Below are 26,352 nucleotides of genomic sequence, written 5' to 3' on the forward strand. Positions count from 1 at the left end.
CGTTAATGTTCCAATAAATATCGCCTCCAAGGATGCGAAACCACACAACTTACCACCGCAATTTTTTACGAAAAAAGTGTCAGAAGAGCTATCTTTTAAAGTAAACAGCATAGAACACCTGAACCAGTGCCTTTAACGCACGTGGTGACCTCTTACGGCGGCAAGTAAAATGCATTCTTCAAGATTGTTGGCTTAGAGTTACTAGACTATATTAGCTCTATAATTGTCGGTCTGGCGACAATTTTTTTAGAAGCTTCTGCAGCCTCTACGCTTCACCGTGTGTAATAAATATTTAAACTGAGGTGCATTACAAAAGTGACAGTAATTATAATACTAGACAACATAAATAACCAATGCTTCGTTGATGAAATGCTTATTAATTAGCAGACTGTTGCCGCAAGTTTTACCTGTAGACGACACAAAAAAGACTTAGCAGGTAACAACATTGGTTTAGACGTGGCTGCTGATTTCGTTTTCGACCACCGAAAGTTTCGTGCGTTTTTCAGCTGTCTATTGCTAAAACAAATTGCCTGTGAACTGAGCTTTCCAAATAATTTGAGCTCAACACATCAGCCTGAGTAAGTACTCTTTCAACAGAACGCGTTTCCGTCTGTGATAGGAGGTCGCGATCTTCTGTGGCAGTCGAGCGAGCACCGTCGTCAGTGATCGCTTGCGCACTTATTTACGTCGGTGATATCTGTTATTTTGTTTTTGTTTATCTTGAGCACGTTGTGAGACGAATGAGTAATAATAAGCTACAATTTCGCATCTGCGTTGCTGACTACAAGGTTGACTTGATCGTGTACTAGTCGCCGTTCCGAAAGTGCTCTACCAACTGCAAAGAGGGCCGTGACGCGCCAGATTCTACAGCTGCTGGAAAGCGGGCATTGAAATCTCTCCATTATATTTGCAGTCACCATGATGGAAGAAGCGGCAGACGACGCTAACGGGGATTCTACGTTCGAATTTGTGGCGGTCAAAGACACTGCGATGCACTCCGACACTGCAGAAGCAAAGTCGGGTATGACCGCTGTCATTATGAACTTTTGCCGAGTCCTTCGTTTATTTTCTTTTGCGCGCGGAGACACTGATGAATGCAACTTGACCTTTCTACATGTACAAAAACCGCGACATATGTGTTCACCGCTTTGCGGAAGCAACGCGTGGTGCTTTGCTCCCATTTCTTCGTTGCTCTACACATTGAAATAAAAAAAAAAGAAGGGGGGGAGGGGAGAGAAAGAAAAAAAGTGGACAAACCTACTCAAACGACAGACATCGCACGCTTTCGGAATTTAAAGACATTCTTTTCCGTTATGCACGTCATGCAGCTAACAACGTGTCCGTGAATTACTTAAGTTGGTGACCTAACGTCGTACGGTTGGCCTCAACGCGTAGAATTCATTACAACTTACGACCGCCTTATGTTCACGTTCTTGCAGCGAAAATTCAGCCTATAAGCAGTTGTTCTTAAAGCGCAGCTCTAGCAGTTTCCATGACTAGAGGCCTTGGTAACCTGACCTCTAAACCGTTTATACTCCTATTGCATGCTATTTCATTGTGAAGGCAAGCTTTGAGTATGGCTGTCTTGGTGCTCGGTAGATATCAGTCGCATATGTTGAACAGGAGATAGCAAGATGTAAAAGAATGGTGGATACTCATTTACATGAACGAATCCCTGCATGCGTTTAACAAGCCATGGTATTCCAAATGCAAGGAAACATATGTGAAAATAAGTGCCCTAACTACAGTGTCCCGGAACTTGCATGCATGGATTCAGACATTTGAAGTGACTTGGCACAATTCAAGTAGAACATGCATCATAAACAAGAAATACTTCTTATGTCAGAAGATCTGGAGTATATGATTTTACGATATGCATGCTGGCAGCTTAAGAGAGGTGTCTTCAATTACAGCCTCTTGAATTAACGCTGTTGCTACAATTCTTTATTTCAGAATAATATTAATAAGAAACTGTTCATTACCCTGAAGAAAACCTTATGCTTAGGTTGTGCCACTACATTATCTCTAAGTGATAATTTGTTAAAAAGTAAAAGCAAGAAAAGATGACGTTGCAAACAAACAATATCACGGGTACCACTGTTCACATTTAATTTGACGCCAATAGCACATATGGTTTCGCCGAACTGTGTGATAATACTTGCCTCATACTGCATTATTTCACTTTCTGTTTGCTTTGACGTTTCTTCTCTAGCTTTCAAGTAAAAGAGAACCAGAAAGAAACAAGAATATCGCAGTTAGGGGGGGTATCGTTGCACAGTGCTCTCAAACCGGATGGGCTTGCCTGTCAGTGATGATGACTGGACGTCATGCACTATACCTTCAGTTATACTTCGGCCATGCACTCTGCTAATCACATTTCATTTGACGCCGATAGTACATTATATTAAACTAGGCTTCGTATGCAGTCAAAAATTTAGTTGCAGTTGGCCTATAAGGGTCATTGCAAACTTGGAAGTATTGCAGAGAAGACATAAAACAGCTCACCTTCACCATTACTTGAGAGCGGGCTGGTTGTTACTCTATGACTAATAAACTAGAAGTGCAAGAAAAACAAGATTGACAACAGGACACACACGTCACTGTCATGTCACTGTTGTCTCCCTTGCACTTAAAGTTTATTAGTCTTCAAAGTATTCATCTGCAGTCACTAATGTTACTATCGACATCCTGTAACGATTGCTTTTACTTCACTGAGTCTATTTGCGATGGTGATTCGGACAAAGCTTCGCCGCAAGTAAATGTTTTAGTCCCCTTCTTATTTGTGGTGCTGCAATTTCTTTTAAGACTTCACCCCAGCACTGGCTCTTACGCTTACTGATGTACTAAAACAGCAAGGGATGCTACAGTTGTTCATCCTTTTCTGTTCTGAGAAAATGACAAAGGCGGGGTAGAGGGGAGGATTATATTCTGGAACTTTCTAGGTTTAAGGTGATGCGGTACTTTTAGGTATTTTATTCACCTGTAACGCTGCAGACAGCTTACTGGAAACCAAGTTATAAGTGCCTGAAGGTATCACAAAATAAGTGTGTACATTGTTTTGTGGAATTGTTGCTCCACTTTCAGCACCTTCTATGTCTTACATGCATACATGTGCACATGTGGTAAGATACATTTGATGATCTAAGTTAGACAAGGCTTTCAGAAATGCATTATTTAATGCAGGAGAGCATGCTCATGTGTTGATCCTGTCTAGACTACGCCAAAGAATCCATACTTCAATCGGCTATGGAATGGTAGCTACTTGCAGTGCGACCATTGCCATGTTGCTTCTCTCTGCAACCCATAGGCACTTGCTGATTAAGTCATCACCACTGGATTCGTTGATGTATAGAATATTAGTACCTGAGTTTGTGCACTTATTATACACCACATAAATCATATTACGACAAGTATTATTTAGTAAAGATGCACGAAATACCGAACACTAAGAATGCAAGCTTCACCACAGAACAATACATATATTGTGTGCATCATCAGTACATATGTCTTTATTTTAGTTTCACTGGTTCATATGTGCTATATACTGTGTGTTCACTGTGAAACTCATTAAACCAGGCATTTCATGTTGCATCTAGAGGAAGCACATTCCTATGTTTGCTGTAGCTATGTAACATTAAATTTATGTATTTTAAGCCACATAAAACATCAACTCCCCTTTCCCAAGCACCAGTGTTGTTATCGTTGATTGTTCCCAATAAAAACGTATATTCTAGTTTATGAAAGTGTGGGTACGCCATCTCCTGCAACAAGAACATATGAAAGGTTGAGGATCTAGTGTACTATCCTGAATCAGTTCGCAAACCATTTTTTTGTCTTCAAACTGGAACTGAACAATGTTTCGCTGCTTGGAAAATCGCCACTCAACTATGAGTGGAATACAAATTCACAAGTATGCTTGAAAAATATAATGAATGCTTGTAACACTTTCTGGTTACAGTTAACCCTGTTCTGTTGAAAGATTTGTCTTAACATCTTGTTTTATTGTGTAAATAAACCAACATCTTCACAACAATATCTTATTGCATGTTCATCATAATTAATACCATATAACTATACAGGCTCTATACCAACACTCTGAAGAACAGTTCAAATACAGGAACAAAATCACTAATTCAACAATTTCACAAGCACTGCATAATTATACCACAAATTTGCTTGTTGTACACTTCTATTAATACAGTGAAAGAACAGAACCTTCAACACAACAACATACTGGCAAAACCAGCAACCGCTCAGATGTTTGTCTACCAGCAGTTTTTTTCTAGCACATTTTGTACATATCAGAGAACTTTTGAAGCAGAAGAGTAATCAGGATTGTCTTATAATGTATGCAGCACATGTAAAGTGTAAATCTGGAGCATTATCTTGGCTTGTATAATTATAGACACAGTGCCTGAAGGGGACATGCACTTTTTGCACGGCCCTGCCATCCAGATGACAGTGCAGCAGGAAGCATGGAGAGGACACAGCAGATGGCGCCGTCAAGCCCTCCAGTCGTCACGACAGTGCCAACATCTTTCCAGCCAGCAATGCCCCCGCAGACGCTGACCCAGAGCCAGGCACCTCTGCGGCCATCACCATTCCAGCACACCCAGGTGACAAGTGCCTATTCTCCAGGTGGCATGCACCCGCCGCAGGGTGTGACGGCAGCAGCAGCAGCTGCAGCAATTGCAGCCCCAGCACCTGGAGCTTATGCATCTCAGTTTCCGCCACCCCTGCAGCCTGCCTATCAACCACCACAAATGGGAGCACAGCAGCAATCTCAACCGCCACCACAACAGTAAGTTAGAGCTTGTGTGGTTCTACTCAGTCCAGCCCCCTACTAGGTCTGACTGTAGTCATTGGTCATGCTGTGTCTGCACACTGCTGTGATACTGCATTTTGTGGCTCATACTCACATACTCCTACGTAGCAGGCAATGCTGTGAAGGTTAAATACACATCTCTCATTGCTGCTTGCGTGCTGCGTCTAAATGTAAAAGTTAGATTGTCATTAATAAAGTGCATGTGTATCCCTCCAAAGGTGTGCTCTCAGGGCAAACTTTAATCTTCTTTGTTGTGTCCGGAAGATTTTCACCATTTCCAAAGTTCACATGTTGGCAGGTATGCCAGTACCCTTGCTTTCATTGGCAAGGCTACGGTACTTCTTTCAGGTGCAGTTTGCCTGCCAACCATTGTGAAGATCAGAATAGTGACGACATGCCAGCGTGTGTCGTCATCCGTTTCTCTCTGATTCAGCACGTTCTGCTGGAAACCATTTGTGCTTGTGAAGACCTTTCTTGACTTGTCACTATACCACAAGTAATCAGGAAGCTTGCCACTTGTGTACTCACATCAGTAGTCATCATATCCCCTTATAATGGTGTGTGCACATTTGTGCACGCCAAGATAGTGCAACAAAAGCAAAAGCACTAATGAAAATATTTATATTTAAAGTGTGTCTTATGCACGTTGAAACATTTCTGATTGGACCCGTGCTGCAAGTTTGACTAATATACCGGTGCTTTTTTTTAGCTGTGTCAAATTTTTTAGGTTGCCTTTGGCAGATAGCGCAATTCTAACCCTTGGTATAAATTACTCGATGGGGTGGCCACTACTTTTATGAGAAATAAAAATCTTCAATTGAATAATTAACTTAATTACAATAATGAACTATTTAATCAATTACTTTATGCCACTTATTTCAATCTATGAATTATAGCCATTAAGTTGGCATGGCGTATCCACTTGAAATGAATTCTCTGGACAGCCCCAGTTTTGAGATATTAATTTTCAACGTGTCCGACGAAATGCGTTAGCGTTCCAGTTACTTCTGTGCTTCAATAAGTAAAACACAGTTTCTTAAAAAAGCAAAGTCTGTCTTAAAGAGCAAAGTCTGTAAGAGAGCTTTCCGAGCTACTGGTATCGTAAAAGAACATTGGAATTTCTTTTCTTCTTGAAACTCTTTCTTTCTGTTCCTACTGCTGTGCTCACTTGTTTGTCATTGCTTTTAAAAACAATATGGCAAGATCTGTCATATTATTTTTTTCTTTCCTTCCCCTCTTCGTATCTTCCATAGTTTATGTTTTGTCGCCTTCACTTCTTGAAGAGTAGGCAGCTATTGTGCCTCTTCATGTGGCACTTGCCAGCCTGCTCCTTCCTTCTTTATTTATCATTGTCAGTTTGTATGTACATATATGTTTGCAAGCCAGATAATCGTAAACTCTAATGACAATCTTTCTTTTATTATTTTTTTTTACTGTTTGATCATTTGGACAATCTGTGTTCAAGAAATCGGTTGGTGGCAGTACACCTTTGATCCACACTGTAGCATCCAAACTCTACTGAGGCCAAGTTTTTTGTTTCTTTGCCTTGTTGGGACGCCAATTCTGGCAGCGCCTATCGTCACTTACAAAAAGAGAAGCATGTTTCATTAGGCCTAGCAGTGTCAAGACAAACGCTATCTGACTAAATAAGAACAAAACATTCGTAGTACTTGGCTTTTTACATCAGTTGAGACGCTGCAAGGCTGGATTTTACCATTTGTTTCTTGCTGTCATGATATTGACACGTACTATTTTTCTAGTAGAAACTCTAGCACATTTCTTTCAGATAATAGAATGACACTAGATCAGCAAGTGTGTATGCCATTTGATAAAACTTTATAAAATATTTTAATTTGATACTAAGGTCTTCTCAATATGCCAGATCTGGCATTGTCTCCATTGTTGAGACGCCATGACGCAGAACAAAACTTTTTTGAAGAAATTTTTTTTATGGTACACCCTCGTCTCAATCTACTGGAGTAATGTATTTTCTCTTGTGTTTCGCATTGTCTGATGTTGCAAGAATGCAGCATTCTTCTCCACAACTGCCTTTCTTGCTTATGGCTAATGCTTCAGCTGAACAGTAGCAGCTTACGTGACCATTGCATGGCTTTGCCATTTAAATAATGCATGTGAAACACTTTTGTCACTTGTTAATGTGCTTTTATATGAATCATTAATGCATGCTTTGATGAATGAGGCATGCAAGTTTTGGTTGCCTGACTGGAACACTTCATACATTCTTGTCTGAATGGCGTGTTCCAGTATAAATGACTATTACATTTTCTGCTGTGCTGCTCCACCTCATGGCTGGCTAACATCACAGCATGTGCGCTGATGTTCTGCTTGTTTTTATTGGCTAGCACTGTTAGCATGCCTGCATCTTGTTTCAGGTATTACACAAGTCAACGTAACTACTTCTACCCTGCAAAATCGTAAGTGCTTCTTCTGCCACGACGATAACAACTATGATGAAATTTTATTTCTTTGGGCCTATACGGAGGGCGCGCTTCAATGCCTCAATGGCGTTGCAGCAACATTTCAGCTCCTAACGTTCAGCTAACATGCAGTGCAGTCCACGAGTAAAAAGAACACCCGAATGTGTAGCTCTCACTTTGCTGACGCTGTGGCTGCAAGTACTGGCAGAATCTATGTCAATGCATTGTACAGCTGTGTAGGAATGTGCCAGTGTTACCAACAACAGGTCATCTGCTGCAAAGCTGAGCAGTTGTACAGTGCTCACGGGATTAGACACAACAGGAAAACTTTAAGTAGAACACTCCATATGTGCAATTACTTGAGAGTACCGTGTCACATCACTATGAATCTTGTCACTAATAATGATGTGGATTCTGGTTTAAGTGCGTGAGCCAAGAATAGGTAAATGTTACACAATCTGCAGACTGTTGAAACAAAAGTATGTATGTTAGTTAGCCCTAAATTCATTCATTTCATTTCACGAACACTCTACACTTGCCAGAGGGAAAGAACTTGCATGTGCTCTATGCTGATGTGTTTTCTTTAACAGTAGACTGCAATGTGTGCTTAACCTGCTATCTGTGCTCCTGCTACACATTTGCAGATGAGCTAGGATCATTGACCTACATGAAGATACGATAAAGAACTGTACTGAAGAAGAACAATGTATGCTCTAGCGGCCCAGTGTCAATAACACCGCTGAAGGATAGCACTTCCGTGATTTCATTGCATATCTTTACCAAGCATGTGTGCGTGCAGAACTGCACATATTTTTTTGTCCTAGCTGCTGTCGCATAACTGCTGCATTTGTTCCAGACCGCCACAAAGGCCAAATCTTGCTATACATGTGCTAAAAAAGCCTCATTTTGGTGATAATTTAAAAATTGAATTAAACTAGATACAGATTGCGTTTTATACTCAGATATTGATAGCAACTATTACCATTTGCTGGTAAATCAAGCTTTGGAGAATGTTACCTTGTGGTGCGAAAAATGGCAAACTATGATCAATCATGACAGAACAGTATTTGAAACTCAGCAGATAGAACCACTGCACTTTCAATATGGCATCCAAAATGTGATACTATCTGAAGTACTAATACTAATTACAAATACTTAGGTCTTTCGAACTTGAGTGATCTTAGTTGGAGTAAGCATATTAATTATGTTGTTGCAAATGCTAACCACAAGTTTTTCTTTTTCTGAAGTGAGCGCTTAAGTTATCGGTTCGTTCTGTTCGACTTTTGGCTTTCAAATCTATTCTACAGCCAATTTTGGACTATGCCATAATAATTGGGGCCCTTTCACCAAAGGAACATTAATGAGCTAGAAAAAGTACAAAGAATAGCTGTGTGATTTGTCTTTAATGATTTCTCCAGGGCATCAGTGACAGATTGACAGAGTGACAGTGGCAGTGACAATCTTCAGCCTTTGGAAAAAAGAAATTGCTGCTCTAGACAAAAGTGTTTGTATCAGTTAATCAATAGATGTTTTAAGGTTGCTATAACTAAAATATTTTCGTTCTCTACAAGATAGCCCTAGAACAGAGGCATAACTTAACAATCACTTAATTCTGCACATTCAACAGTACATTAAAGTACTCTTTTTCCACATACGATAGTAGACTGGAATTGGCTTAGCAGTAATACAGTGACAGCACAATCATTATTGGCTTTTTATTCCTATCTAGAAGCCTGTAATTAAATTTCTTTTAATGAACTGCTTTTTTATGAATATTTGGTACTCTGAAATCGTCTGTGCTAAACCAAGTTTGCAAACTATATATTCCTCTATTGTGTCTTTAGTTTTCATGTACCACAAATATCTCGGTATATACATATCCCACAATCTTTCCTGGTCAAAACATACTGACACTGTAATGGCTAATTGGCTTCGCAAATCGTTCACCCTCAGATGGTCACTAAAATTCTCCGCACCAGCTGTCCGCCTCCTGGCATATAGTACAATAGTTCGTCCTACTTTAGAACATGCATTTTGTCCTTTTGCCATGTTGAATTCAAGCGTCGGCATGATTGCTTGAACTGTATGTTTGTATGAATGTACTCGTGTGTTCCCACCCTGCTAAGGTCTTGTGAAAGATTGCAGTATAAATAAATAAATAAATGAATGAATGAATGAATGAATGAATGAATAAATAAATAAATAAATAAATAAATAAATAAATAAATAAATAAATAAATAAATAACCAAGTTACTGTACTGCAGTCTTGAAGGACTGTAGCATATATTGTATTTATTGTATACTATAGTTACGCAGCTATGTGCTGTTGTTATTGTATTGCTTACTACGATTAATGTATGTTAATTTTCTCTCTCAGTGGTGTGAAGAATTTGCTGTGCGTGTGCATTCCACAATGTTGTAGCATGATATGTAACCATTGTGAGTTTCTTGTTGTTAGCATGAGCCCAATTTGTTTTTGCAATATGCTTGCCATTGATGTATGACTTTGTTGTACCACCCTGCTAAAATCACCTTTGGCGATTGCAGTATCTATAAAAAGATGAACAATAAATAAATTAATTGTGACAGGTCACCTTTAAAGGCTCTTAGTGGAGGTGTGGTGGCCAATCATTGTGAAAATGAAAGCAGCTTGCACTTCTACTTCTTTGTAGCCTATATGTGGTGGCATGTTTGTGTTTCCTGTTATGAACCTTCCTCTTTATGGAGAGTTGCGAAAACAAATAATGTGAGTTGCATTGTCCTTGGCCTTGTAAGTGTGGCAGTTCCACTAAGCCAATAATTGCTCAAAACAATAAAGGTCACTTGCAACCAACTACAGCAGTGACCAGAAGTGAGCGTAAAACAGGAGTGAAACTAGGGTGAACTTGATGTACCTGGAAGAAAGGCAAATGAAGAGAATCTCCAGGATGAAATCAAAGCAGCAGAAAGATGCTCAAAAAGGGATGAAGGCAAAATGTTCCTCCAACATCCACAACGGTAACGCACTGCTGAAGGAGGGCTACAAAAGGATCTTAGAAGATATTGTAAGCCTGCAGTTTCTGTGGCTTAGTAACAGTAGTAACAGTGTAAAGTAGCAACAAACGTACCATAATGTGACACTCATTTTGCCTACCTTGAGCAATCTTCACGGATGAACAGGAAGACATATAGAGATAAAATTTAAAATGGAAAGAGTCAAAACTCTGAATTACATATAACTGGTCTAATGAAATGACAGAGGTGGGGATAAAATAAAGAATAAAACAAAATAAAAATAATTAAATGAATAAAAAAAAATAATAAAAGCTAGGGGATGACAGAGCTTGTACAGAAGCTATATGAGGGTGAGTCAGAGCTCTGAAAATGCTAGAGTGAAGACGGAGTTTGTGCAAAAGCAGTGAGAGGTGCAGAAAGTGAACACAATTTCTTCAAGTTAATGACATATCATTGTAAATGACTCAAGGCTGCAAAGGGTCTCACCCTGCCATTCTTTTTCTGTTTTTAACTCTTGATGTCAACTTGCATTTGTTCGCACGAAGTTGTCCTGATGTCCATGCTAGCTTCTCATATAATACATTTATGGTTCTTTATCGAGTGCTGTTAAACCGCTGTTTCCTTTCAAAATAACTGTCACCATTTTTTTTAGTAAATCAAACTCTGAGCAAGGTCACTTGGCTAGCTCTTTTGCAACTTCCCGCTATCTCATTTGAGATTAGTGCATTTGCAGGGTTCATGCAACAGTTGGCCTTCCTAGAGCAGCCTGGATTAGTCATGCAGTTCATGTTGCTAGGGCATATTGCGACATGCCAGCATCTTGAAACATTCCATTGTAGTACTGCATATTATGAGGCTTTTGTGAAGCAGCAGGGTATGGTGTAAAGTTATGCTCTGTAAACTAAAAAGGAGAGCTAACCTGTGTATATAAGTGGTCAAGAATCTGAGAGAGAGAGAAAAAGAGGGGAAAGGTGAAGGGGGACCTTATTATAATGGCTAATAGTCTCAGTCCTTTCATGGGCTATCTCGTATGGTCACAGTGGCCATACGAGATAGGCCATGGACCACACTAACCCCTTCGACGTAGTGGATGTCTGTTGAGAAATGACCACATTGGTTTGGTGGAGCTTTGGGGGCTAGATAGTCAGCTAGACCCAGCGTAAGAGTATGAAAGTGGGACATAAGAATGGGTGAGCACTGGCGTGATTAAAGGCTATGTGGGCTGTCTCAGTATGAATGAGAAGTGTTGGGATACTGCCCACACACCTGGCATATTTGGCAGTCTGATTGTCATTCTGCGTGGTGTTATGCAGCATCATTTACAAGTGTGTCTGTGCATGGTAAATGTGTAATGTATGCATGCACATAGAAATGAGGACAGTAATGCCTTGCCTTAAAATGAATGAAAAAGAAATGCCTTAGTGGCATTCCTCTGCAAGCTTTCTGTAGATATGAGATGTAGTGTGAAATACGAGAACTCTGTGCTGGGGCCGTTTCTTTGTGTTTGCAGTGGTTCGGGTGATCAGTCCTTCTCAGTCTCCCTGCCTACAGACTACGACCAGAACCTTCCACAGTCGTCATCTGGCCCTGCTGGCGTTTGGGGCTGGTTTAAGGGCAACGATTTCCTGAACAAGGTGGCAGAGAAAGCTAAGGTAGGTGTTAGGGGTTTAACTTGTTTGAAGTGTAAACTATATGCGCTTTCTTGGTTGGTTGTATGTTCACTTATAACATGTGTCAGGCTTTATTACATCAACATTACAACACAAGTTTGCTGAATTATGAACTACGACTTAGCACCATTTTTGCTGCTTTTTCTGTAGAGGCAGTTTTCTTGAGGTCTTCCACAGACTTCTGCTACGTCATTACTGAATATGGCTCAACACAGGACAGCACACATATGGGGCTTTTTTTTTAATTTACAGAATAAAAAAAATTGCCTGTGGTATACAGCACATTGCTACTTCTTGAGCTAGATTACTAAGATTATTCTCACAGTCGGACATTTTCTGCATAAGAAATTAAAATACATACTTTACTATTTGCAAAGCTTTACTAATTAAATTTTAAACTAATTAGTTTAAACTAATTAGTTAAAGTTAGCTTAATAAATTAGCTAAAAAAGCTACATTTTGAAGCTTTTTGTCTGGGGTCCATTCTCTAATTGACTGGGACGGATAAAGCCCTCCCTCAAGAATTTATTTATTGTAGCCGGTGACTTCAAAAGTCATGTCCGCTTGGAATGAATTCTGAAGATGACATGAATTTCTAAGTATATGCGTTCCCAAAGTTCATGACAAAATGCATTGGTGTTCCAGCAATTTTCGGACTTCGGTGTATAAAATGATGTTTTGTTAAATAAGTGAGTGGAACAACTGTGCATTTTTATCACGAGTTTGACATCCCTTATCTCAAAACTGGTGATAGTTTCAATATTCGTTCCAACTGGGTGTGAAATTCTGGTTTCAATTCGTAATATTGTGATATGTGTGCTAAACTGATCAGTTGAAAGGTTTGGTTTGAAATTTCGTTAATTAGTCAATGATGCACTTTAATTTTCAATGTAAGTAAAATTCATCTCTGCAAGTGATGCAGCTCAATGAGTATACTTGTATTGTGTGGCTCAGGAGATTTTTAAAACTTCTGTTAATGATGAAAGACAAGAAGTAGAGGTGAATAGAATTGGGGAATGCATACAGCCATCTATATTACCACTGCAGCCGTGCTCGTCACCGGCTCTGTTCTCTATGGGATTATGCAATGAGACAAATGCTACTGACTAAGTAGTATTACCACGGCAAATATATGCTGCCAAGCACATCATTCCTTTAATACACTGAATTAATTTCTTTAACTCTTCCTCTCGTTGTAAAGCAACTACCTTTTTTTGGCTGTTACCCCCGTTTCATACACTGACCTTTTCTGCTAAAGGCACTTGCTCACGCACAACTGAGTTGTGGGGTGCGTTCATCGCCAAACTGAAATTAGCTCTTGGGGACACACTTGTTGTTTTGCGAGACCTTTATGGCAACTGAAAGTTTAGATGATGTGGTTGTTTGTATTTACCATCTGGGCCAGTGATTCTAGGCTGCATTTGTCACCGAAATCTGGTGCGTGTCTCTTGTTGAGATGCACTGAAATGTACTTTTCTTTTTTGGTTAATACACAGTTCACTACCATATAATTGTAAACATATTTGTGACTACTTTCACTGTTTTTATGGCGCCCAGCAGCTGCAGCTTCTATGGTAACATAGTTTGGTTCAGGAATCTTGCAGTCCTAGAAATTTTTCTCGGTATCTGTGTAGGAAAACATGTGTTGAGAAAAGACATTGCATATGTAGAGCTGACAGCTTCTAACTGCACAAAGCAATATATTTTGTTTTGGCAGGACATGCCTTTAACTGCTGGTTTCTTGCATAGTAGGCCATAAGTGCCCTGCAGAAATGAGCATAATGCAGCTTCTGCCACCTATACATTGCATTTTAGCATACTTCCTCTCAGCTAAGCTGTATATACTGTACTATTGTGGTAGCGTTATATATGCAGTTTTGCAATTCCCGGCACATCATATGCTATTCTATGTTCTCCATATAAAGTCTGTTTGAAGTGCTTGACTTCGTGGTTGGAGACCAAAATATGAGTAGAAAGGCCTTTCTGTTGTTTATTACTGTCTGTCTATGTGCCATAATGACTATCATATACTGGCCATTACAGGGATTTGGAAACACATAGTGACTAAGCAGAACAAGAACCATATGATTTTGAATGTACAGTGCTGAATGGAAGGAGCTATTAAATTATGGAGTCAAGATTGGTAATAGTTTGCATATATATTAAGACAAGATGTTTTTGATCTTATTTACACCTGTATGTCTTACATACCATAATGCTTAGTGAAACTGCCTTTAAATTTTTTGTGATGATGTGTACGTGCAAGTTCTGAAACGCTGTTGTGCTGGGAATGTTATACTGTCACAGGATAAACACCGAAGTTTAAGTTTATAAATTGGAACATTCGTTTATTTCAGAACTCGGTTGACTCTATGATAACAACCTTGGACCCAGGAATGAAAGAATTCATTTGTGAGTGCCAGCTTTGAATGCACCTTATGAGCTTTTCTCGATATTTCTTGCAGGATATCGCTAATAGCTAAATAAGAAGCGAGATTATGTGGTAGTTAATCTTGACAAAAAATTTGTTGCTTTTTCACGAACTTCAGGAACAGGATGGGATGACACCAAGACGTTAATGCACTATGTGTAGCTGTGGTTTATTTCTCCACCCATGTCCATAAACTTCGTAAAATGCAGTGTTTTCCCTTTCAGTATGTCTTGCAGTCTCACATTGGCATGTTTAAATTGGTAAATGGGTGCCAGCTGTTGAGGGGAGAGACCTCCTGGCACATGAAAGCAAAGTTCTTGTCGTAACCATGAAAGGTGTCATGGGATGTCACGAGAACTTTATTACCTGTGTGGAGACATACTCTAGGCCAAAAATTTAGGCAGTGTTAAACTGCAAAAAGAATGTACCGAGAACAAACTATCAAAGCATTTGCAGGAAGAAAAAGAATAAAATGGATATGCATTGCTTAAGCTTCTTACGTTATTCAAAGAAGCGTGCTAAATCTTCTATTGCATTTTTGTGCTGTAACCCAGACCCTGCAAAATTTAAACCATGCGGCTTTGCTATGTTTCCTTCTTGACCTTTTATCTTCAACAACAGATTCTGGTGGAGACATTGACATCCTTGTTGCCTCGCATGATGAGATCCGCATCATTGGTCCTGTCCGCGAGGCGTTTCAGAAGATTTTTGGAAGAGCTACAGTTACAGGTGTTACCATGCCTCCGTCTAACATGGCACCCCAGCCCATTGGATTTGCGGCTGGTCTGCAAGCGGCCGAGGACAGGATCACATCACTCCAGCAAACAGGCCGTGTGTCTGCTGCCCAGCCCATCTTAGCTGTGGAAAGCTTCATTGTGGAGCTTACGTCAGATAGGTATGTGTGTAGCATACTGACATCATGATCTGTTACGACCACAGCTCACTTTCATTGGCCACAATACTTTCATGGTATTAACACGAGCAATAACTTACTTGTGTGTATGTTTGTCAAATGATATCCCTGTGTGTGTGTGCTGCAATTTTGCATTCACTTCTTTTGCCATCAATAATGGGAATGTAAGCAAGACTACTTATTTGCGTGCAGACATTTACAGGCTCTTATGAATTTATTAGCATATTTAAAAGTGTAGAGACACAAAATTAGTTTTTACGTTTTTATGCTTAGAATGGCGAATGAGTCATAGGTGATCACAGATTGTAACACATGCTAGGTTTCTTTTAGTACTTTAGGCTTCTTCTCCCAAGTGGTTTTGACTTCCAGATTCTAAGTGCTTAACATCAGTGAACATGTACGATTATTGACTTTGGCTTCAATATGCATTGGTTTCGGTTTTTATAAGTTAAGCACTCAGCTTATGCCACAAGTGTTAAAAAGTGCATATACAAAGGCCTGGCCTTACTAAAGCTGAATTAGCATGATGGGCAGAATTGGTGTCTTACTTCATGACCTGGGCACCATATAACTCAGTGACATCATATCGTGCTGCACCTAACTATGACAAAGACTGGATACTAGTGGCACAGTTTGGTGCCTCCGAGTCATGCGGCGCATGGTCCTATGAAGTGAGATTGATGATTTGGTTCTTTGTGTGAATCACCTTAACGGTATCATTAGAAGCCAACCAACAAAGGCACTGAGGACAGCATAGGGGAAACTACATGTACTTATTAATTGAATTAAAGAAATGATAAAGTCATGGAAATGAAAGTGGATGAAAAAACCGGCTGCAGGTGGGGCATGAACCCATGTCTTCGCATTATGCATGTGATGCCCTTGCCAATTCAGCTATTGTGGCACTGTTTTCCTCCCATCCACTTTCTGGGCTATTTATGTATATGTGCTAGAACTATACCTGGGAGCGTTAGCCCGCACAAGACCTCATGACCATGACGGCAGATGTAGAACATCCTTTTTTGCCGCAGGCATCACGTGTACGTGATCTTTCTAGGGGAAGACAACTGGTTAACAAACCCATACATGCTACCTGAAGGCATCAGTGCTGTCGCATGCGAGGCTGGCTAGCACTCTCAGGTTTATTTCCAGTACATATACATAAATACAGTGGAACCCTGGTTATATGTCCCCAGGTTTTACGATGACCCAGGTTTTACGACAGATTAGCGCAGTCCCGGCGAAGTTCCCATAGAAGCAATGCATTAAAAACCACCGTTATCCGACGAAATTTTACGCCTGACTCACGTTATACGACGACCCTCGCGAAGCGCGGGATGGAACGGGGAGAAAAGAAATCTTTCCTCACTCCATCTCTCCGCATGCGGAGCACTTGACACCGCTCGACCGGTTTGCTCCAGCGCAGCTTTCTTTCCTGATGATGATGATTACAGTGATCTAAAGAAAGGAAAGACGCTTGATTCTGCAACCTGTGAGCGAGCATGGCGAAGCATCACCTCGTCTCACTGTTTGTTTCTCTCCCCCACCAGCGATGCTCGCTGTGCTGAAATAGCGCCTTTTCTTCTCCACAATCACTTTCTCCCTCTCTTCTCGATGGCATTGCCTCTCATTGTGTTGGGGAAGTGCCTAGAGTTTCATATGCTGAAATAGCGCCTTTTCTTCTCCACAATCACTTTCTCCCTCTCTTCTCGATGGCGTTGCCTCTCATTGTGTTGGGGAACTGCATAGAGTTTCGTATTAGTATAACTAGAAAGAAATCTGGCACTGTGATCGTTCAACCATCATAGGAATGATGGAAAGTACAGGCTACGGATTGGCATTCTGTTGACTGGCGAACTAGTCTACAAGTATTTTTTGGCAGTTTTGGTTTCGCTCCAAGCTCAGTTGCTATAACCTGCATTGGGACAGTGCAACGCAAAGTTCTCTGCCTTAGTTCTGTTGCTTGAAGTGGCGATAGCGCGCCGGGCCAGCGGCTGAGACGGTGTTTGTGTTGTGGTGTGGTATCGAAGCCCTGACGAGAAAGCGACGACATTGTAAATGTTGAAAGAACATGTTTTGACCGTTTGGACCTTAGTTTGTTAAGTGTGTTAGGTTGGCGCTGTAGCGTTACGTGCTTTATGAAACTTCAGAATAGGAAAAAGAAGGCACTACTGATACAAGACATAGACAGTTGTTGTTCTAGTGGCTTGACAACCAAATTTTATTGAGGGCTTCATTATGCTTTGCTCGTTTATGTGCTCATTGAAATTCATGTTTTAGGACTTTGAGAACACAAACCTACTGGTGGTAGGAAAGGTTGCTTCTTCCTGGCTGTAGTCTAGTGTCGTAAAATGGGTAAGTGCAAAGCCATGCCATAACGCTTCAGAAGCGGTACGTCAATATAAAATCTAATGAAGTATACTCGTAGGAGGCCACAAGCGTCCTAGCTAGCGCTGCAGCAGATGTGCTTAAAAGTATTTGAAGACGTTCAGCAATCGTGACAGCCGATGCAGCCTTTCTAAAGAGCAAGAGAGTTCGCAAGTGCCTGCCATCTGTGAGAAAAGTCTCGTGTTTGCAGCGAGCAGGCGCCGTAGCAGACAACACTTGTAGCATTCCTTTCCAGGGCGCAACACTTTCTCACAATACAACATTTTTATTTCCTTAGATACTTGATGAGTATTCTTATATAAGTACATGCACGGCTGTTATTGCTGTTGTAAAAATAAATAAATAATTATTCTGTGGTGTTAAATCAGGAACAGAATCACTCAAGAATGCATACTTTGGTGTGCCCTGGTGATAAACCATAGCAAACCGGGCTTCAATCTCTAAGTCATACAAAGTTTATGTAATGTGTTGTACATTACATAAGATAATGCAGAAAGAAAATTTACACGATAATATTTGAATATAGCTCCGTTTACTGTGCCGCAAGCAAATGCAACTAGTCTAAAGATCGAAGCCAATCCACCATTCCCATGTAGGTTGAGGCAACGCTCAGGAGAGCCCTCGTAGACATTAGTGCCACAGTTCCCTCTAGAGTATTTATTTAGAAACTGTATGGGGAAGCGTTTCTCTCCCCCTCCCACCAGCAGCTGCCTGCGATGCCCGCTGTGCTGAAATAGCGTCTTTTCTTCTCCACAATCACTTTCTCCCTCTCTTCTCAGCGCCGTCGCCTCTCGTCGTTTTGGGGGAACGTTTCCCTCCTTCCAGTTTCCCAGCAGCAGATCGCCAACAAGGTAGCGCGGAGAGGCCTAGGTTTATCGCTCATGTTCTTCGTCGTAATCCTAACGACCAGTGTTCAGAGGAGGTTTCGAGTTGTGTGGAGCAACGCGACGCACAATGTCCCGAAAGTGCACAGTTCTGTAGCTTGACGATTAGCTGAATATTATCGAGGAAGCGGAAAAGCGGCATGGAGCCACGAAAGCCAGCATTGCCCAGGACCTTAAGATACCCGAATCTTCACTTAAGACGATCCTGGCAAACAAAGCGATGATATTGCAGAATGCCAACAATCTTGGGCTCAAGCGGAAAGCGGCAAAAGACGAACAGCATGAGAAGTTAGAAAAAGTTCTCGTCAAGTGGCTGCATCAAGTACGAAGCTCTGCGATCAACGTTGACGGCGCCATTTTAAAAGAAAAGGCAGACCTTGTGGCATTGCGTCTAAGCATCAACAACTTTCAGGTATCGAATGGGCAGCTGGATCGCTTTAAAGAACGAAACAGGACTGTGTACAGATGCTCCTGCGAAGAAAGCACTTCCATGGACATTTCAACGGTGAACGAGTGGATTGAGTCGCTGCCGGAGATGATTGCTGCATACAAGCCCTGCAATGTTTTCAACGCCGATGAAAGCGGTATTTTTACCATATGCTACCTGAGGAAACCCTTGCGTTTAAGGGTGACAGCTGTCATGGTGGCAAGCGTAGTAAAGAGTGTGTGACGGCACTATTCTGCGCTAACGAGGACGGTTCGGAGGGGCTGCCCGTGCTCGTCGTTGGAAAGTTAGCAAAGCCACGGTGCTTTAAGAACTTGAAGATGCTGCCGTGCAGCTACAACTTCAACAAAAAGGCATGGATGACGTCTTCACTCTTCAGCAATTTTTTGTAGCAGCTGGATAACAAAATGGGTGCTAAGGCTAGGAAAATATTGCTTTTCGTGGACAACGTACTGTGCCACCCACCCGATATGTCCAGCCTGAGGAACATAAAGGTTGTTTTTTTTTCCCGCCCAACTGCACAAGCCAGCTGCAGCGGCTGGATGCCGGCATCATTAAGTGCGTCAAGCAAGGGTACCAGAAGCGGTTAGTGCAGCATTGGCTGGCGTCTATGGAGCGCAGCGAGTCTGAAGAAAAGATCACTGTGCTCGATGCCATGCATTTTATTGCCAATTCGTGGAACGCAGTGTCGCGAAGCACAATCGCTAACTCGTTCAAGCACTGTAGCTTTAAGCGAGAGAGGCTGCCTCCTCTGCTGGGGATGCAACAACCTCGATGCCACTCGAGGCCGATGCAGGCTTCGCCGACGATGATTTCAAGGGTTTAAACCTTACCATGACCTTCACTGAGTACGTGGAGGCCGATAACAACATTGCGATCTGCGACGAGGTGTTGCTAGATGACGCCATCGAGGAGGCCCTAGTGCCGACACCGCTGCGATATCGGATGTGACAACAACGACACCACAGATGCCATGCTTGTGCCTACCATGTTCACCAAGGCGCTACGGCACATAGATGGCATCCGGAACTTCATCTGTTCACGCGACGCTGCAGAGGACCTCCTTTTGGTCGTTGCCAACTCGAGTGAAAACTCTTGGTTCACGGATCAAACTAGGTCCAAAAGAAACTTACCGACTTTCTTTAAAGTTCGCGCCGACTGTTGGGAATCGCGGCAATGGGCACTGGAGTGCCGTAAAGGTTCGTTTGAATAAAGGATGATTGGTACCTGTACTGCAGCATTAATTCTTATCGCATTTACTTTTTTGGTAATTTGGGTTTCCAAGCCCTGCAGAGTATGTTAGTAGTTTACATTGAAGTTTCTCGTAAATCCATTGCGCAAAATAAGTAGTATTTTTATAGGCATAATTTATGTTCGGATTTTACGACGCCTGCATTTTACGACGCTTTTTCACGGTCCCGAGAATCGTATAATCTAGGTTCCACTGTACCCCAGAAAGTGGATGGCAAAACGGCACTTCGCCCAGTTAGTAAGAGCATTGTGCTTGTAATGTGAAAATGTGGGTTCGTGCCCCACCTGCAGCCAGATGTTTGTTCATATGCTTTCATTTTCATTAATTTATTACTTCCTTAATTCAATTAACCCTTTCGCTGTCACGGACGTACCGGTACGTCATCGCGCTCCCACCCCACAGTGTCACTGACGTACCGGTACGTTCTCTATCATGCGTTCAAAATTTCGCGCCTGGGCGCAAAGCTGGCGCTCCTGGATCGGCCACGCCATCTGTTGACTCTTTCTACAAGTTCGTATATTCGCCTTGACCTGTGTTAGTCCATGTATTGAAGAGTACGGGGCGACTGCCACTCCCCACTTTCTCTTTACTGAGTGGCGCAGTGGCTCCGCGTTCGCTGGATCATGCATCGCGCGCATGGAGTTACGGGTTCAAGGGTTGTTCTGCCATCTCCGCTGGTTTGAAGGTTTTTATTTTTCTTCTGTTGGTGTGCCTGCTACGGCGCGCCAAGTTCAGGCGCAGGTGCCGTTGCCTCTCCGAAAAGGGTGACTCGATTGCTGCTTTCGCTCTCTCGCCGCACCCTCGCTTCCGACTTGCAGCAGTAAACGTAAAGCTCTTCGAACTTTGTTTGAGCCTTTTTCCATCTCCCTCTGTCTTCTTGATCACGCGACATCACATTTCTCTCTGTTGTGCGGGCGACTGAAAGCGCATCCTCCCAGCGCGCGGTTACTTTCGGATGGCTAAGCGCGCGGGACTTTCGTCTGCTCATTGGAGCGGTGGCTCAATTCCGATTCAGATTACGAGCCGAGCTCGGATTCGGACTCGGACAGAGTCGCATGCGAGGAAGAGGGTTCCGCATCGTCAGATTCGGATGTTAAACGAATTTTATAGTCAGGCTGATGATGATGATGATGCTTACTAACAGCAGCTGCAGAACACTGAAATGTGCATATTACATTGACTATGTTACTTGTATACCAATTATAATCAAAAATAAGTTGCTATGCTCATTCCCTGTTATGCTCGTTCCCTGAAACCAAGCCGACACTGGGGGTGCGTCACGGCCAGAAAGGTCCGACAGCGAAAGGGTTAATAAGCACATGTAATTTCCCTTATGCTGTCCTTGGCGTCTGTTTGTTGGCTTCTTATGACATGACTAGTACAAATCGGGCCCTTGGTTTCCTTTCTTCTCGTTCACCTTAACAGTATGTATCTTGGGCATCTCACATGTGCCCTTGGGACGAAGGAACGACAACACAGTAGTACAGACAATCACGAGGGCATTACTGCCCCTTTTATACACCAATCTCTAGCCAGCCAATTTATTACCGACAGAATGTGCCAATGGGCATGCAACAAATCGAGCAAGTCCGACTTACCACAACTAGGTAGCGAGCGAATATGTTCGGCCGCATACTACACACCAATGCCTAACCGTTTGCATGTACGGTCACATGGACGGTGGCGTGTTTGAACGATAGTGTTTGTCCATTTCGGTGTTGTGCTCCGAAGCCTTTCACAGAACGGTCCCGTGAAACGTTGACTGGCGCTTGTACGGAAAGTCCGCTCCGCTTGCTGACCTCAAGCCCCAGAGGAAGCCTACTCCCTGTTGCACCCGAGTAACCTCGCCGTTAGAAGCCGTTAGCAGTGCAACACTTGTACATGTGCTTGCTGCGGTAAAGCTATGGTAACGATGGAGCATGTTTTATTAGAATGTGAAGATATTTGCCCAGTGATCGATTTAGGAATCACTGGCCTCCTTGAAGCCCTTGCGTTCAGCGAGATCGGGGGGAAACTAAACATGTCTGCAGTAGAGATTAGTAAGAGGCGATTGGAAGATTGGTGGAAGAGAAGTAGGGAAACGACAAACAATGGAGGCGTACAAAAATAAAGTTCCTAAAAGGAGGTCAGAAACCTTGGTTATGGGAATTCATCATGGTTTTTTTCCCTTTTCTTTTTTAAGATAGGTAGGACATTAGGCAATAACATAACAAGAGCTTGGGGGTGCAACCCACTGCCCCATTCTAAAGAGGACGCTCATAACATACATCTATCCATCTTGCCTTCTCTTGTAATATGCTGCAACTACACCGACCGCCGCTGGCACTTAGCTATGGGTGAAAGCCAGGTTACAGAAGACGCAAGAGCAATGCAGCGAAAACAATATCAGAGAAACCGTGTGAGTTGAGCATTCCCACAGTTTTATGCACAGGAGGAATCTCGATTGAGAATGAGGTCCATTTTTGTTGGTCTCCTAGACCAGGGAGGCGACATGATGCTTTTCAGCAGACAGTGCTAATGGACTTTGTGTCCACTAGGTACTCAATGTAGCTGTACAATGATTTTCTGCCTGATGAGGCAATGCTCACTAGACCCAACGTGATTTAGAGGCCGCAATGAAAGGCTCTGTGGAAGCAGTGCTTCAAACAGAAGCCGACACCTTTGCCTACATGTCACAAGTTAATTGGGTGCAAAGGCTTACCTGACATTGTTCTCTACATACTGACTAGGAAAGTGGGAAATTAATTTGGTAACACAGGTTCTTTTTTTGTATGGTTAACCCTTTGTGGTCCAATTATTCCTTGAGGAATCATATCTTAGTATCTCAATCTCTTAGTTGGTGCTCTCTTTATTGATTTCACCAAGGCGTTTGATACAATTAACCATCGTATTCTTTTAAGTAAACTTCAATTGTATGGCATTTCTGGGCCACCTTTACAAATCCTTCGCAACTACCTAATTGACCGACAATATATAGTCGAAGTTAATGGTGTGTTCTCCTCATCAAAAACTGTAAATACAAGTGTCCCTCAGGGATCAATACTTGGGCCACTTTTATTTCTCATATTCATTAATGACTTGCCAGAAATATTAACACATGCATACTGCCTTCTTTACGCTGATGACACCACTATTTTCGCATCTGATAAAAATTTATTTGCATTGCAGGATAAACTTAACGCTGACCTAACGAATGTTCATTCATGGTGTGTAAAAAACAAGCTAACCATTAACCCATCTAAGACAACATTTATGGTATTCCATTCTTCAAAAACTTTGCACATTGACTCTATTGTAGTGTCTCTAAATAATAATGTATTTGCAAGATCTGCGTCTACTAAATTTCTTGGTGTAGTACTAGATGGGAACCTAAAGTTCCAGTGCCATATTCAATCACTTATTAAAAAAATCTCATTTGGTATTCACATCATAATAAAAACTCGCTCTTTTTTTCAGCAAACCATTCTCATGTCTTTATATTACGCGTATATACACAGTCATCTCTCATACTGCCTGTCATCTTCGGGTAATGCGTATACCACACATCTTTATCAGTTAGAAGTTTTGCAAAAGCAGGCATTACGATTAATTGCATTCCAACCGCTTACATCTCCCTCTGCTCCCATATTCTGTTCCCTAAATGTTTAACCTTTATGCATGTTATTAAATCATAAGCTGTCGCTACTTATGTTTCGTCTTATAAATACCGAGTTTAATATTCCAGGTTTTAGTCGCTCTAGCCTCATCAATTATAACAACACAAGATTTTCAGCACAACTCAATCTTCTCCTTCCATAAGCAAGAACTAACTATGGGAAATTTACCGTCGCGTTTTCAGGCATTTCTGTTTGGAATTCAATACCATCTGATATGAAGACTTCTACATTATTATCATTCAAGCGTAGAACGAAGGAGCATTTCATGAACACTTCGACGCGTAGCATAATTTAACAACCGTAGAATTAATGAGATTTTGTTCATTTTATCATTATGCAATGTACTGTTCAATTACCGAGTTACTGAATTTCGCCTATACTTCTCCTCATTAGCTTTATGTGCCATTTATTCTCGTTTGAATTGTTGCTTGTTATTTTTAAGATTTCTTCAGTTATTTTTATTCTCTTTAACTGTGTGAATATACTTGTGATATTTTTAATAGACTTTTTGTCTCTCTTACCATTTATTTCCGATGATGATGTAGAAATTGTATAATATATGACATGACTCACTGTTTGCCACGATCCTACCATCCCCTTTTCATGTCTTGTTAGGAGGTCCCCCCGACAGTTGTTACTTCGGGACCTCCGAATGTGTACTTATACCCATCTTGTATTTGATTTTGTCAAAAATAAATATTGATTGATTGATTGATATAATGTTTTGAAAATATCCGACATGGAGAAAACCAATCAACGAAACTACTTTCAGAAATTTGGAACTTGTCAGCAGTATGAACGACATAGTTCGTTGACTTTTTGACACAGGTTAATATGGTTGTCCCTGAATTTTTACAAATGCCTATGCATTGCATCATGCTGAAGTTAGGCTTCTGTGCTTTATTTTGAAGTCTGCTGCCTAATGTATATAGCCTGCCTTGGGTGGCACAAAATTGTCTTCAAATAATCTGTGGCCATTTATAAGACTAGTATTATGATTCTGAATTAAGATGCCTTACCAACAACATGCTGCTTACAACACATTCAGTTTTAGACAGTTCATGACAAAAAACCTCGGATTAAATGCTGAAAACTCCAGTGGGACCTTTCTTCCTCCAGACGTTTGGCATGGCATTCAGATGCATGTAATCTAACATTTTCACTTTACTAAAAAAAAGTTGGACCAGAAAGAGTTCAGTGACCAAGCTGACTTTCCACCACTATTGAAAGTCTATAGTTTGGTGTTATACGTTTGGTATTGGGTTAATGAACAGAAAGCAACCATTTATGTGTTTGTTGACTACTTCCACTAACGATGTCATCGACGTCTAGGCAAGTTGCTTGACTGTCATCAAGGGTACATGGCAAGAAGGCATTTTATTGACAGAGGTTTGCCACTTGCTTTTGCCGTGGCAACCATAGCAACTACTATTATGTGCACCTGCATAACACGTCACATTGGTGGCAGATCTGGCTTTTTTATGCTTGCACCTAGTCGAGAGTTTTTGGAAAAAGGGCATGGGTAATTTACTAAGCAATCTCTTTCTGAACATGTTGATTCTCTGTACTGATGTTTTGGTGAGTGTTTGTCACTGTGCCCCTCCTTTTGTTTCCAAGAAATGCTGCTTTTATCTACATTGACTAATGTGTCTGCCTTTGCCTCATTTGCAGCTGGTTTGACATGCATTGCCTCGTTCTAAAAGACGACCCAAGTGGACTGTTGCTGCATACTTTTGGCCAACCAACACCTGTACCTGCTGAGTTCATTGCTGAAATGCAAGACAGGACACCCGCTGACTACCCGCTTCGTTGGTGTGGCCTCGCAGTCACAGTTGGGGAAGTGGCAAGCCCTCGTCTGGTGGTACCACAGTCTGAGTGGAGAGCAATACTTGGTGGCATTCCCGATTCACAGTTGGTTAGTTCTGCCGCTTGTGCCCTGGCCTCCATGTACAGAAGGGCATTACGTCGGTGACCTTGAAGTTGGAACTTCTACTTGCTTGTTTTGTGTCAGCTTGTATAAAAAGTTGCCTTGCATCTGATTTGATGCCAGCTGTACTGGCAGATGTCACGTGACTGCTAATGCTTGCCTTGTGCAAGTCGAAACTTTCAATACAGTGGTTGTACATGTGTGGAGAACTTATAAGAAACCTGACAAGAAGGTGCCATTGTTAGGGCAAATCATACAATTTTGGTCAAAGCAAGAGGCAGTTGAGAGGAGCTTTGGCAACTGCCACCATAGTGAATTGTTTTTTCTGGCACACATTTATAGTAGCTGCAAGCTACAATTTCATTGTGGTGTAATACAGCACTTTCTTATTTCTGTATTTGCGGACTTCATTTTGATTCATAAAAGGAAGAAATTTGTGGCATGTCACAAATCAGTGGTCATACTGATGTGTATCAGTAATTTTAAAACGGTGTCAATATTGCGTATGCACATGAGCACACGCAGATT

General features: G+C 41.6%; 1 protein-coding gene across 3 annotated transcripts; it reads left to right on the plus strand.

Annotated features, from left to right (window-relative positions):
• Positions 1-288: 288 nt before the first annotated feature.
• LOC135909516 (protein PRRC1-like) lies at positions 289-25,931 on the plus strand. 3 transcript variants are annotated; one of them, XM_065441504.1, is made up of 8 exons: positions 289-436; positions 914-1,021; positions 4,456-4,801; positions 7,219-7,260; positions 11,769-11,910; positions 14,286-14,340; positions 14,981-15,254; positions 25,569-25,931. In XM_065441504.1, exons 2-8 carry the CDS (start codon positions 919-921, stop codon positions 25,867-25,869), a joined length of 1,263 nt encoding a protein of 420 aa, XP_065297576.1. In that variant the 5' UTR covers positions 289-436; positions 914-918; the 3' UTR covers positions 25,870-25,931. The 3 variants fall into 3 exon arrangements, with proteins under 3 accessions (XP_065297576.1, XP_065297568.1, XP_065297579.1); XM_065441496.1 differs by lacking the exon at positions 289-436 and adding an exon at positions 438-578; XM_065441507.1 differs by lacking the exons at positions 289-436; positions 7,219-7,260 and adding an exon at positions 438-578.
• The last annotated feature ends 421 nt before the right edge of the window (positions 25,932-26,352 follow it).

The sequence above is a fragment of the Dermacentor albipictus genome, chromosome 1, assembly GCF_038994185.2.
Source record: "Dermacentor albipictus isolate Rhodes 1998 colony chromosome 1, USDA_Dalb.pri_finalv2, whole genome shotgun sequence".
NCBI lineage: Eukaryota > Metazoa > Arthropoda > Arachnida > Ixodida > Ixodidae > Dermacentor > Dermacentor albipictus.

What these genes read in the sequence shown, in the direction of transcription:
- LOC135909516 (XM_065441504.1), top strand. Translation starts at nt 919, where the DNA reads ATGATGGAAGAAGCGGCAGACGACGCTAACGGGGATTCTACGTTCGAA. An exon ending in TACTTCTACCCTGCAAAATC is followed by an intron (nt 7,261 to 11,768) that starts GTAAGTGCTTCT and finishes TTGTGTTTGCAG; the next exon opens with TGGTTCGGGTGATCAGTCCT. An exon ending in GTGGAGCTTACGTCAGATAG is followed by an intron (nt 15,255 to 25,568) that starts GTATGTGTGTAG and finishes CCTCATTTGCAG; the next exon opens with CTGGTTTGACATGCATTGCC.